We start from the raw sequence: 12,134 nt of genomic DNA on the forward strand, positions 1-12,134 counted from the left end.
ACAATAATCTCTAACTTTAATATGTATATGTATATACTATTTTCAACCTTTTTGTAATCATTTGTTGTCATCTAAATATATGTATATATACACTGATAGAATAAAATGGAAATTTTTTGCATTACTTTGTTTATAGCTATTGAATTTAGAGCCCTCTTGATTATTTACTGTTATTATTTTGCTGTTAGTAATGATTAAATGAAGTCAACTTTACTACAATGATAACTACTTTGCAATTCAGATTAAATTTGTCCTGTATGCAGTACATCCTATTAACCACTGGGTGGCCTGATTTCACTTTTACTAAATCAGCCTTGTAGATTTGATTGTACTTAAAAAAAAAGCAAAAAAAAAAAAAGGGCAGGTAACTTCTCAAGATAGTAAGATAGTATAGTCAAGATGTACTTTTTTTTTTGTTATGGTAACATTTTAGACTTGATACAAATTAGGATTTGAAATATGAAGCTGATGTGATTTTATTAAAGTAAGTTTTTATATAATTACTGATATTTCTCTTATTTCCAGCCAGTAGTTATCTTTCAAATAAAAGTGAAACTTTAAAAATTCTCAGATTTTTTTCATTAACTGCCTCATTTTATTCTATTTCTAGGTGATATAATTGGTGTTCTTTAAATTTTTACTTCTCCCCCAGTGCTTTATCTTAATACTGTCAAGTATGGATAATAGTTTGTGTTTTGTTTCATAGAAAAAGTTATGACTTTCATATCTGATTAGTTTATACCCCAGAGTAAATTTACTCTTAGCCATTTTCTTAGCCTGATGAGTCATCTCTGTGTGTGTGTGTACTCATGTGTGTGTGCTGCTTCAGAATCACTTCAATCACTTTAGTCATTAAAAATTTATAAAACTCTTTACATTTGAATATAGTAACAAGGTTAAATATCAATGGTAGGATAAATATTTTCCTTTGACTTAAGTAAAACTGGCAAAGTGTTTCTGGGAACCAAGTCAGGAAGATCCAGAGACCAAATTTCTGTTACATTTTTGTTTTGTGACTGAAGAAATAATGTGACCTATTTTTGCTGTCTTCTCGATTAGTCACCCAACACTAGACAATATGGATGTTTTGAAAGATTATATAAAAAGCAGAAAAACAGAAATTTGTTTTGATGGTAACTAATTATTAAATAGTGGAATTTTCCCCCTTTGTTACATAAAAATGGAATATTGCTCCCATTTATGTGGGATTTTTGTTAATCCCCACCCCCCCCCTTTTTTTTTTTTTTTTCCAAATGAGGCTTTCTTTGGCATCATTCTTGCTTTTTTTTTTTTTTTTTTGCCACTAGGGTTATGGCTAGGGTCAGTGCCTACAAACTCCACTATTTCCAGTAGCCATGTTTTTGATAGAGGGTAAGAAAAAGAAAAATACAGAGACAGAGAAGGAGAGACAGGTGCAGCAGTTCTACCACTCATAAAGCTCACCTTCCTCCAATACAGACAGGTGGGAGCAGTGTGGGGTTAGAGAGGGTAGGGGTGTTTGAACCCAGAGCACTGACCATTTGCGTGGTTATTTTGTAACTAGTGATGTTGATACATCTCTACTTTTTCTGTTACTCATTTAAAGATTTTGTTATACTTTAAGCAACAACTTACAGAAACATCTTCATATTAACTAGCACTAAGAAGTAGTTCACTAGGTGATTTCTAGATACATTCCAGTGGTAGAGAGAAGATCCTACAAATTCAACTTTAATAATTTTTTACACTGTCTCATCTTCTCTAAAACAAAACGAAGTCAGGTTTATAACATCGACTGGACTGTAACTCTGAAACCGATGACCATATTGATAAAAAATAGAGAATGAAATCTCATGTCGAAATAGCTATTTCTCACAAATCAAGTATGTGATTAAAAAATTAGAATTATAAGGTTGTCAGGAAAATTACTCTTTAAACTAGTCTTGAAGCTGGGTGCTAGTTACTGGCTTGAGTGCACATATTTCAGTGTGCAAGGACCTGGGTTTAAGCCCCCAGTCCCACCTCCAGAGGGGAAGCTTCCTGCGCAGTGAAGCTGCGCTGCAGATGTCTTTCCTTCTTTTCCCTCTCCATCTCCCTCTATCAATTTTTCTATCCAATTAAAAAAATATATATATATAGAAAGTAACCAAAGTAACATTTTTGGACTCATAACTTAAAATGTTTTCATAAAAACTTGAATTTTATACAGATTAGATGTAACTTTTTGTTAGTATTCAAGATATGTATATGTATATATGCAGGTCTCCAAGTTAAATTTTTAATCTAGAAGTAATTTTTTTCTCATCACCAGTGATTTGCTGATCTTTTCCAGATATATATGTGTATATATATACACACACACACACACACACACACACACACACACACACACGTATATATATATATATATAGAGAGAGAGAGAGAGAGAGAGAGGCGGGGGGAGGGAGAGAGAGGGGTAGGGGAGGTGGGGAGAGATGCCACAGTACAGAGCTTCCTCCTGTGTGGTGGGGTCTGGATGGAACCTGGGTTGTGCATACGACAAAGCACTTGTCCGGCCAGGTGGTGGCGCACCTGGTTGAGCGCACACGTTACAGTGCACAAGGACCCAGGTTGGAGCCTCCAGTCCCCACCTGCAGGGAGAAAGCCTCACAAGTGGTGAAGCAGTGCTGCAGGTGTCTCTCTGTCTCTCACCCTCTCTATCCCTTCCTTCCCTCTTGATTTCTAACTGTCTCTATCCAATAAATAAAGATAATAAAAAATAAATAGAAATATGCTGTTGTGGAAATTGTTGAGATTTGAAGGGAGAGAAAAAAGAGAGGGAACCAAGGTGGGCCTATGAAAACACCACTGAGAGCTGTTCAGTGTGACAAGAAGTGGTACTGTTGCGGGGGAGAGTTCTAGAATTAAGCAATATTACTAAGATAAGTAATACCAGAAGCATCTCATAAAACTTGCTATCTACTAAATTTAAACATTTCAATATGTATTTTGTTTTATTTTAATGAGATGTATAGAAAAACACACACACATACACAACAACTGAGAGCACTGTTCAACTCTGGTTTTTGGTGATGTGGGGCACTGAACCTGAAACTTTGGAGCTTTAGGCATGAAAATATTTTACATAAGCATTATTGCTATCTCCCCAACCCCTGTACTGAATTTTTAAAAAAGTGTATTTGTTTTTGGAGATTATGCTTCTTAATATTTTAACCACTTGGTGGTGCAGTTTGATTTTCAAAGTCATTTATTTGTTCATCCTTTTTCTTTTCTATTTACCAGAGCACTGCTCAGCTCTGGTTTATGGTGTTGCTAGGTATTGAATCTGGGGACCTTGGAGCCTCAGGCACGAGAGTTGCTTTGCATAACCATTATGCTGTTGCCCCAGATGCCATGTTTATTATTAAAATTATATTTACCTGTTTACATTTTAATTGGATTAGTAGGAAGTTATGTGTTTTGCACTATGTATGATAGATATTCAAAATACATCTTTGTATTTCTTTTATACTTTATAACTTCATTGGATTTGTCTTTTAAAAACATTTATAAATGATAGAGGAGGAAAAGAAAACTAGGCCATCTCTCTGCTATAGTCAGTGCTGGGGACTGAACTCTGGTCCTTATGATTCAGAGTCTTGTCCTTTTACCCACTTTGCTGACTTCTGCTTCATGATAAGTTTTTTTAGTTTGAGTGGTTTCATTCATCTTATGCAATGTTTAGTGATTTATTCCACAAATTAAAAAAAAAAACAACACACTTTTATACAGTGCTGGGGAGTGAACCCCAGAGCCTCCGGCAGCTAATGATACTGAGTAAGCTTCTCTTCCTGGCTCAGTTTTGAGAAATAGAGAAGGTGGGGGGGGGGAGAATAGATGGTTAATAGAGGGAGGAATTGAAGGAGAGAGGGAGGGAAGGAGTAGGAAAAGACAGAAGGACAGACACTCTGCCATCCATGGAGTTAGTTCTCTTGGTGCTGCTCATTGCGCTCCCATTTAGTACTGGAGAATCTAATCTAGCCCCAACCCTCACACGTGGTAATACATGAACCTTATTTGCTGGGCAATAACCCATTCTCCTAAATACGATTTTTGATTTCAAAATGGCATGTGTGTTCTTTTTAGTGAGGATGAGGACGATGACCTTCAATATGCTGATCATGATTATGAAGTACCGCAACAAAAAGGACTGAAGAAACTGTGGAACAGAGTAAAGTGGACACGAGATGAGGTAATTATCCGATAAACCTGATCACTTTCAGTTTTAATATTTGTTGATTAATAATACTACAGAGAAAACTTGCCCACCAACTCACTTGCATAACATTTTTCTTCAGCCAGACATATGACTGGCTGGCTGACGTTGGGGCTGACAGAACAGTATAGTAAATGAGACAACGTGTATTGTAGTGACTCATCCCTTCTAAAAGTGGCAACTAGCTATGCCACAGAAGAGCCGGAGAGCACCTTACGTATATAGGGATGGAAGCTAGGGTGACATTCTGAAAGCTTTCTAATTTTCGTACTTGTTTTAATGTAGGATGATAAATTAAAGAAGTTGGTTGAACAGCATGGAACTGATGACTGGACCTTAATTGCTAGTCATCTTCAAGTAAGTGAAATTTATTCCTAACATGGATGATTTACATCATTGGGTTTAATTTGCTATTTTTAAAAATGTGTCTACATTATTTTGGATTATGGTTTTTCTCCTCAAAACATTTCTCTCTGGTCTTCAGTAGTTACCAATAGCTGCTTTACAAGTCTGATTTTGCAGTAATTAGCTTAAAGGTCCAGGGGCCTAAAGAAGTTATGGATGTAAAATAAGTGATAATAATGTTAGGCCATTTGGAGATAAACATATTGAAATATTTAACTAATCCATAAAATCAAAAGCCTGTTGAAGTTTGTCATCTAATGCCTACATTATAATGTTTTATTCTTTTGAAAGATTTATACTTACTGTTCTCCATACTACAGTACATTTAATGTTCGATTTTTATGATTTATGAGGTATTTTAATATTTTTCTTATATGTTCATTATTAAACTTGTCAATGAGACAAAATATTTATATTTGGATTTCTGTATTGACCAGTTAGTGTTTCAGAAGCCACGTTACCTGTGTTCTTTCCATATTATTGTGCCTTTCATGTAAACTGAAAAACCAGGATAAAACAATTCAAAGAACATAATTTTGGAGTCTATATGAACTGTGTTCAGATGTCAGTTCTGTTAGATGTTGGGTCTTCAAAAACTTCTTAGCCTCTTTGTTCTGAGCTTCCTTATTTAAAAATGTATATAATAGTATTTGTTTTTGTAGTATTGTTCTAAGGAAGGAATAACATGAGATGTTTGCACAGTTCCTGATTCTGACCAGTGGGAAAAGCAAAACTAGAAGTTATTTACATTAGTTTTGTCAGTGTAACTTGAATAACGTATAACAATGACCATGAACAGTGAAACACTATAATGACAAATAGAAACAAACAGTATTCTGAAGAAAATCACTTAACAATGAATAAGCTTAAAATGGATTGACACTGACAAACAAACCATAAATGGAGAAGCTCAGTTTGATTGAAAGTTATTTGAAGTTCTATAGGCACAAAAACAGAGCTATTGGTAGACAGTGTCTATATTTATTCCTTTATATGCTTTAAATTATCTGTATCATTAACAGAAAGTTAATTGTTGTTATCATCATCTGTGTAGTACATAGAAGTTACTAGGTAATAAATGAACTTAAAGCTTAACTTATTATTTTTGGAGTTTGGGATGATTTTACATAAGATTTTCTTATCTGGTAAATTCATTGTTTAAGTGTCAACAAATAATTTAACTGATATGCAATACATCTCACAGATAATTATTTAAAAACATCCTTTAATTACTTTGGAGTGAGTGGCCTAGTAATGCTATTAGAAGTTTTTTAATTATTTAGGTTAAATACTGCTGTACTATATGAAGTTACTGTTAACATTCTTTTTTGGCTTGTGTCTGATTTGTATATTTTTCTGTTCACTTCTCAACATTTGATATTTCTTTATGGCAGTTTGTTGCTTACTATGTTATAAGACTTTATATATCAGTGTGTACTTTGATTTTGAATAATACACCATTTTTTAAATGTTTAAATTTTTTACATCTTTATTTGCTGGATAGAGACAGTCAGAAATTGAGAGGGAAGGGGATGATAGGGAGAGAGACAGAGAGACACCTACAGCACTGCTTCACCACTTTCACCAGTTTTTGAAGCTTTCCTCTGCAGATGGGGTCAGGGGCTCGAACCTGCGCACTATAACATGTGCGTTCAACCAGGTGTGCCGCCACCTGACCCCTATAATACATCATTTTTACTTGTAGTCTAAGCCATGCTAGTGACTTCAGTTAAAAAAGAATTGGGACACCGGCATATAAAATAAATATTGCAGTGTTCCAGGAGGTGGCTCAGTGGGTGCAGCACTGGACTCTCAAACGTGAGGTCCTGAGTTCAGTCCCTGGCAGCACATGTACCAGAATGATGGCTGATTCTTTCTCTCTCTCATTAATAAATAAATAAATAAATTCTTTTTTAAAAAAAGAAATAAAAATATAATAAATATTGCATATTTAAAGAATGCTACTGAATGTTGGAAGACATAGTTTTGATATGACTTAGTTTCTGGAAGACATTTCTCCAATAACAGAATCATCTAAATTCTTTCAGAATCGTTCTGATTTTCAGTGCCAGCATCGATGGCAGAAAGTTTTAAATCCAGAATTGATAAAGGGTCCCTGGACTAAAGAAGAAGATCAGAGGGTAACATGTTCATATTCTTTATTTTCACTGTATAGGTGGGCTAGAATGTTTTTTTTCCTAACACGATTTTTAAAATTGTGATATAATTAACATATTAGTTTCAGGTATAGAACTTAATGCTTTGATATTTGTATATATTGAGGAATATTACTACAACTAGTCTTAAGTCAACATCCATCACCATACCTAACTACCAACTTTTTTTCTGAATATTTATTTTCCCTTATTTTTTATTGTTGTAGTTATTATTGTTATTGATGTCATTGTTGTTGGATAGGACAGAGAGAAATGGAGAGAGGAGGAAAGATAGACACCTGCAGGCCTGCTTCACCGCCTGTGAAGTGACTCCCTTGCAGGTGGGGAGCCGGGGCCTTGAACTGGGATCCTTCTGCTGGCCCTTGTGCTTTGCGCCACGTGCGCTTAACCGGCCGCACCACCGCCCGACTCCGGAAATTATGTTTCTAAGATAAGTCATTCAAAAGAATCACTGAAGAAACTAATGGGCCAGGTGGCGGTGCACCTGGATAAGCACATACACTACAGTGCGCAAGGACTCACGCGGGTTCAAGCCTCTGGTCCTCATCTGCAGGGAGAAAGCTTCACGAATGATGAAGCAGGTCTGCAGGTGCGTCTCTGTCTGTCTGTCTATCTGTCTCCCTCTCCTCCTCAATTTCTCTGCCTCTACCCTATAATAAATAAGTAAATAAATAACATTTTTAAAAAGAAACTAAGGTAAAAAAACCAATTTGATTTCTCATCTGACTCAGATTGCACACAGTGTTATTTAACCTATTTTTTTCATTTTCTTTTTAAATTTTTTAAAAATTACCTTTTTTTATTTATTGGGTAGAGATAGCCGAACATTGAGAGAGAAGGGGGAGATAGGGAGAGAGACAGAGACACTGCTTCACCACTTGCAGAGCTCAAAATGTGCATTCTTATCAGGTGAGCTGCTTCCCCTGGCTCCCCAAGATTTCACCTTTTAATACCTGAATAATACTTCATCTCATATTTATTCTCTCTCTCTCCCTCTCTCTCTCTCTCCCCTCTTTCTTGGAGCTACGTCCTTACACATGTAAGATTTACCATTACCGCTCCTGGGTTTCAGTTTCCTTCAGAGACAGAGAAGGAGGGAGAGAGCTTTCCCCAGTTCCACAAGCTTTTGCCTTCCTTCCCCTTTTTTTACTGGACAGGACGGAAGAGAAATTGAGAGAGGAGGGGTAGATAGGGAGAGAGAAAGATAGACACCTGCAGACCTGCTTCACCCACTTCAAGCGGGCAGCGCAGGCTCAAACATTGTGCCTAGTACTGTGTGTGTTTGACCAAGTGCGCCATGAGCTCTTCTCGGTGCCGTGACACCTCCCATGTAGGGCCTACAGACGGTCTGTGTGCACGGCCAGGCGTGCGCCCTATCTGAGGGGTTAACTCCTCTGACCCATAAGCCACGTTTTCTTTATCTGTTCATCCATCAGTGGACACTTAGTTTGTTTTCCATGTTTTGGTTATACAGCATTGTTTATAATAACTGTAGTCACTGTTACAAAGAACTTGAGGTGCCCACGTATCTTCTTGAGCTGTAGTTATAGGTATCCAAAAATGGACATTATGGGCTTTATAGTAATCATAATTTTGATCTCTAATTTTCTTTATTTTCTGTGTGTGTGTGTGTGTGTGTGTGTGTGTGTGTACTAGAGCTTACCACCTATGTGGTTCCTGTGTTCCTGGAGGTTTTTTTTTTTTTTCTTTTAGTTTTAAGTTAGAGAAAGGAGGCGAGACAATGCTGCAGCTGCCATGCATAGCGCTCCTGAGTGGGAGACTTAAGCCCCCCAGGCGTGTTATGGATCTGTTCTGCGCTGTTTGTCTTTCTGTAGTCACTGTGCCATTTTACATTCCCACCAACAATGCATCTATGTTTCCTTTTCTCTACATTCTCACCAACCCTACTTATTTCCTTCTTTCTTACTTCTTGTTTGTTTTTATATTTATTAACGCACTGCTGAGCTCTGGCTTATGGTGGTGCTGGGCATTGAACCTGGGTCTTTGGAACACCTGGCATGAACATCTTTTTTGCATAACCATGATGCTATCTCCTCAGCCCAGCACTTACTATTTCTTCTCTCTCTCTTTAATATTTTATTTATTTACTGGACAGAATCAGAGAGAAACTGAGAGGGAAGGAGATAGAGAGGGTGAAAGAGAGGTACTTGTAGCACCACTCATCCCTAGTGAAGCTTTCACCCTACAGGTGGGGACTGGGGGCTTGAACCTGGGTCCTTGAGAATTGTAACACATGCACTCAACTGTGTGTGCCATTGCCTGGGTCCTGTTCTGTCTTTTTGATAGTAAGCATTCTAACGGTTTGAGGTAATAGCTCCTTGCGACTTTGATTTGTATTTCTCTGATGATTAGTGACACTGAGCATCGTTTCATACACCTTTCAGCTATTTATTTGCATGTTTTCTTTGGGAAAATGTTGGTTTACATTGCCCATTTTAAAATTAAGTGGTTGTTGTTATTTTTTATTGAACTCACATAATGAGTTCTATTTGCATTTTGGATATTAACTCTTTTAGCAGATAGATAATTTGTATATTGTCTTTAAATTTTGGTGGTTTCCTTTGAGGTTTTTTTTTTTTAAATCGTAACAGAGAGGCAGAGAGAGAGAGGGAGAGACCACAGCATTGAAGCTTCCTTCAGTGTAGTGGGGCAAAGCTAGAAGCTGAGTTACACATGGGCTAAAGCAGCACGCTCTCCAAGTGAGCTATAAGTTTTTGTGTGCTGTGGCTTTACTGGCCTGTTTTTGCTATTGTTGCCTCTACTTTTGATCTCCCACATTCCCCTCCCCCCCAGAGCACTGCTCAGCTTTGGTTGATGGTGGTGCTAGGGATTGAACGTGAGATCTTGGAACCTCAGGCTTGAAGGTCTGTTTGCATACTTACTATGCTGACTCCCTTCACCCTTGCTTTTGACCTCCTATCTAAAAATTGTTGCTAGAGCCAATGTCAAGGAGCTTACTGCCTGTATTTTCTTCTAGGGCTATTATGATGTCAGATCATACATTTAAATCTTTAATTCATTTTGAGTTTATTTTTGTTTGTTTCTATTTTATTGAATACAGATAGAGAAACTGAGAGGGAAAGGGGACAAAGAGAGACACCTGTAGCACTATTTAACTGCTCTTGAAGCTTCCCCCACGAGGGTGGGGACCAGAAACTTGAACCTGAGTTCTTGAGCATGGTAACATGTACACTCAGTCGGGTATTCCACCACTCAGCTCCTAATAATTGCTTCAACAGATAAATTATATGCTTAAATCATTTAAAAATATTTATTTTAAATATTTTATTTTCCTTGGTGAGAAAGAGATATAGAGGGAAGATAGAGTCCTGCGGATGGTGAAGCAGCACTTGTGTACTCTCTTTCGCTTGCTCTCATTAGCAAAATTTTCGGTTTAAAAAAGTTAAATTCTGGGGGTCAGGCAGTAGCGCAGTGGGTTGATCACACATGGCGCGAAGTGCAAGGACCGGCTTAAAGATCCCAGTTTGAACCCCTGGCCCCCCATCTGCAGGGGAGTAGCTTCACAGGTGGTAAAGCAGGTCTGCAGGTGTCTATCTTTCTTTCCCCTTCTCTGTCTCCCCATCTCTCTCAATTTCTCTCTGTCCTGTCCAACAACATCAATGGCAACAATAACAATAACAACAAGGGCAACAAAAATGGGAAAAAATGGCCTCCAGGAGCAGTGGATTTGTGGTGCAGGCACCGAGCCACAGTGATAACCCTGGTGGCAAAATAAATAAATAAATAAAAAGTTCCAATATGTCGTATTGTTAAAGTTTTAAAAATTAGTTTAAGGGGGCCAGGTGGTGGCACACCTGATTAAGTACACACATTACAGTGCGCAATCATCAGGTTCTAGCCCCTGGGTCCCACTAGCAAGGGGAGAGCTTCACAAGTGGTGAGGGAGGCAGGTCTACAGGTGTCTGTCTCTCTCCCTTTCTATCTTCCCCTCCCCTTTCAATTTCTCTCTATCTCTATCCAATAATAAATAAATTGTTTGATGTATATCTTTTTCGCTTTGAGAAATGAAAAGACAAATAAATGCAGCTCTTTCCAGTTTGTACACATTAATTTGGCTTATTACTGAAAATTTTCAATCAAAAAGATGTAAAAATAGAAAATGCTTAAGTCTCAACAGTTTGATATAATTTATAATTTTCTATGAAAACAGTTTAACTTACAAGTCACATCAGTGTCTTGTAATTTAGAGAAGTTTGGGATCCATTTTTGAACTTGACTATGAATGTTAGTGGACTTTTTTAGTTGTAGAATGGGTTTAATACCTTTTTAAGAGAGTATTCTTGAGTGGTCCGTGAGGTGCCACAGTGAATAAAGCATTGGACTCTCAAGCGTGAGGTCCTGAGTTCAATCCCCGGCAGCACATGTACCAGAGTGATATCTGGTTCTTTCTCTCTCTCCTCCTACTTTCTCATTAATAAATAAAATCTTTTTTTTAAAAAATAATATTCTTGAGTTATATTTAAAAGTCTCTGTCAGGGAACAGCGTTTAATTGAGTTGTAGTTGACTTGTAATAATTGCATAACATTAATTTCAGGTGTATAAACAAAATTTGTATGTAAAGTTAATGTTTTTTAAAAAAATTGTCTTTCTGTTTCTTAGGTTATTGAATTAGTTCAGAAATATGGGCCAAAAAGGTGGTCTTTAATTGCAAAACATTTGAAAGGAAGAATAGGCAAACAGTGTAGAGAAAGATGGCATAATCATCTGAATCCTGAGGTAAAGAAATCTTCCTGGACAGAAGAGGAAGACAGAATCATCTATGAAGCTCATAAGCGGTTAGGAAATCGTTGGGCAGAAATTGCCAAACTACTTCCTGGAAGGTGCTTATATAAATGTATATATATTTTTTCTGTACTTAAATTTGGTCTTTATTTTGTTACTTCTAGATAAATTTACAAGTAACTGTGACTGTCATTTGTAATTCAACTTTAAAGTGAGTAGTATAAGCAGTGCTTTGTGGCTATTTGTAATAAAGTCTGTGATAAGGGATATATATATATATATATATATATATCTTTTTTAATGATATTTTTAAATATATATTTATTTATTGAATAGAGACAAACATTGAGAGAGGAAGAGAAGAGAGAAGAGAGAGAGAGAGACACCTGTAGCATTTCTTCACTGGTGAGGTTCCTTGCCCCCTGCAGATGGGGACTGGGAGCTTTGAGCATTGTAACACGTGTGCTTAACCAGTGCACTGCCTGGGTCCCAGCCTCTTATTGAAGCATTTTATAATTGTAATTTGTCAATAAAGTGATGCACCTTTAAGTT

General features: G+C 37.0%; 1 protein-coding gene across 3 annotated transcripts in view; it reads left to right on the forward strand.

The window, feature by feature from the left end:
- Window positions 1-12,134, forward strand: part of MYBL1 (MYB proto-oncogene like 1) — a 47,130-nt gene that overhangs the window by 3,755 nt on the left and 31,241 nt on the right. For all 3 annotated transcript variants that reach the window (XM_007527005.3, XM_007527011.3, XM_016189892.2), the window contains exons 2-5: window positions 4,106-4,211; window positions 4,521-4,592; window positions 6,689-6,781; window positions 11,460-11,680. In XM_007527005.3, coding sequence (XP_007527067.2) covers window positions 4,106-4,211; window positions 4,521-4,592; window positions 6,689-6,781; window positions 11,460-11,680 — 492 coding nt within the window. The remainder of the gene's footprint in view (window positions 1-4,105; window positions 4,212-4,520; window positions 4,593-6,688; window positions 6,782-11,459; window positions 11,681-12,134) is intronic.

This window comes from Erinaceus europaeus, chromosome 1 (assembly GCF_950295315.1).
Source record: "Erinaceus europaeus chromosome 1, mEriEur2.1, whole genome shotgun sequence".
In the NCBI taxonomy this organism is placed as follows: domain Eukaryota; kingdom Metazoa; phylum Chordata; class Mammalia; order Eulipotyphla; family Erinaceidae; genus Erinaceus; species Erinaceus europaeus.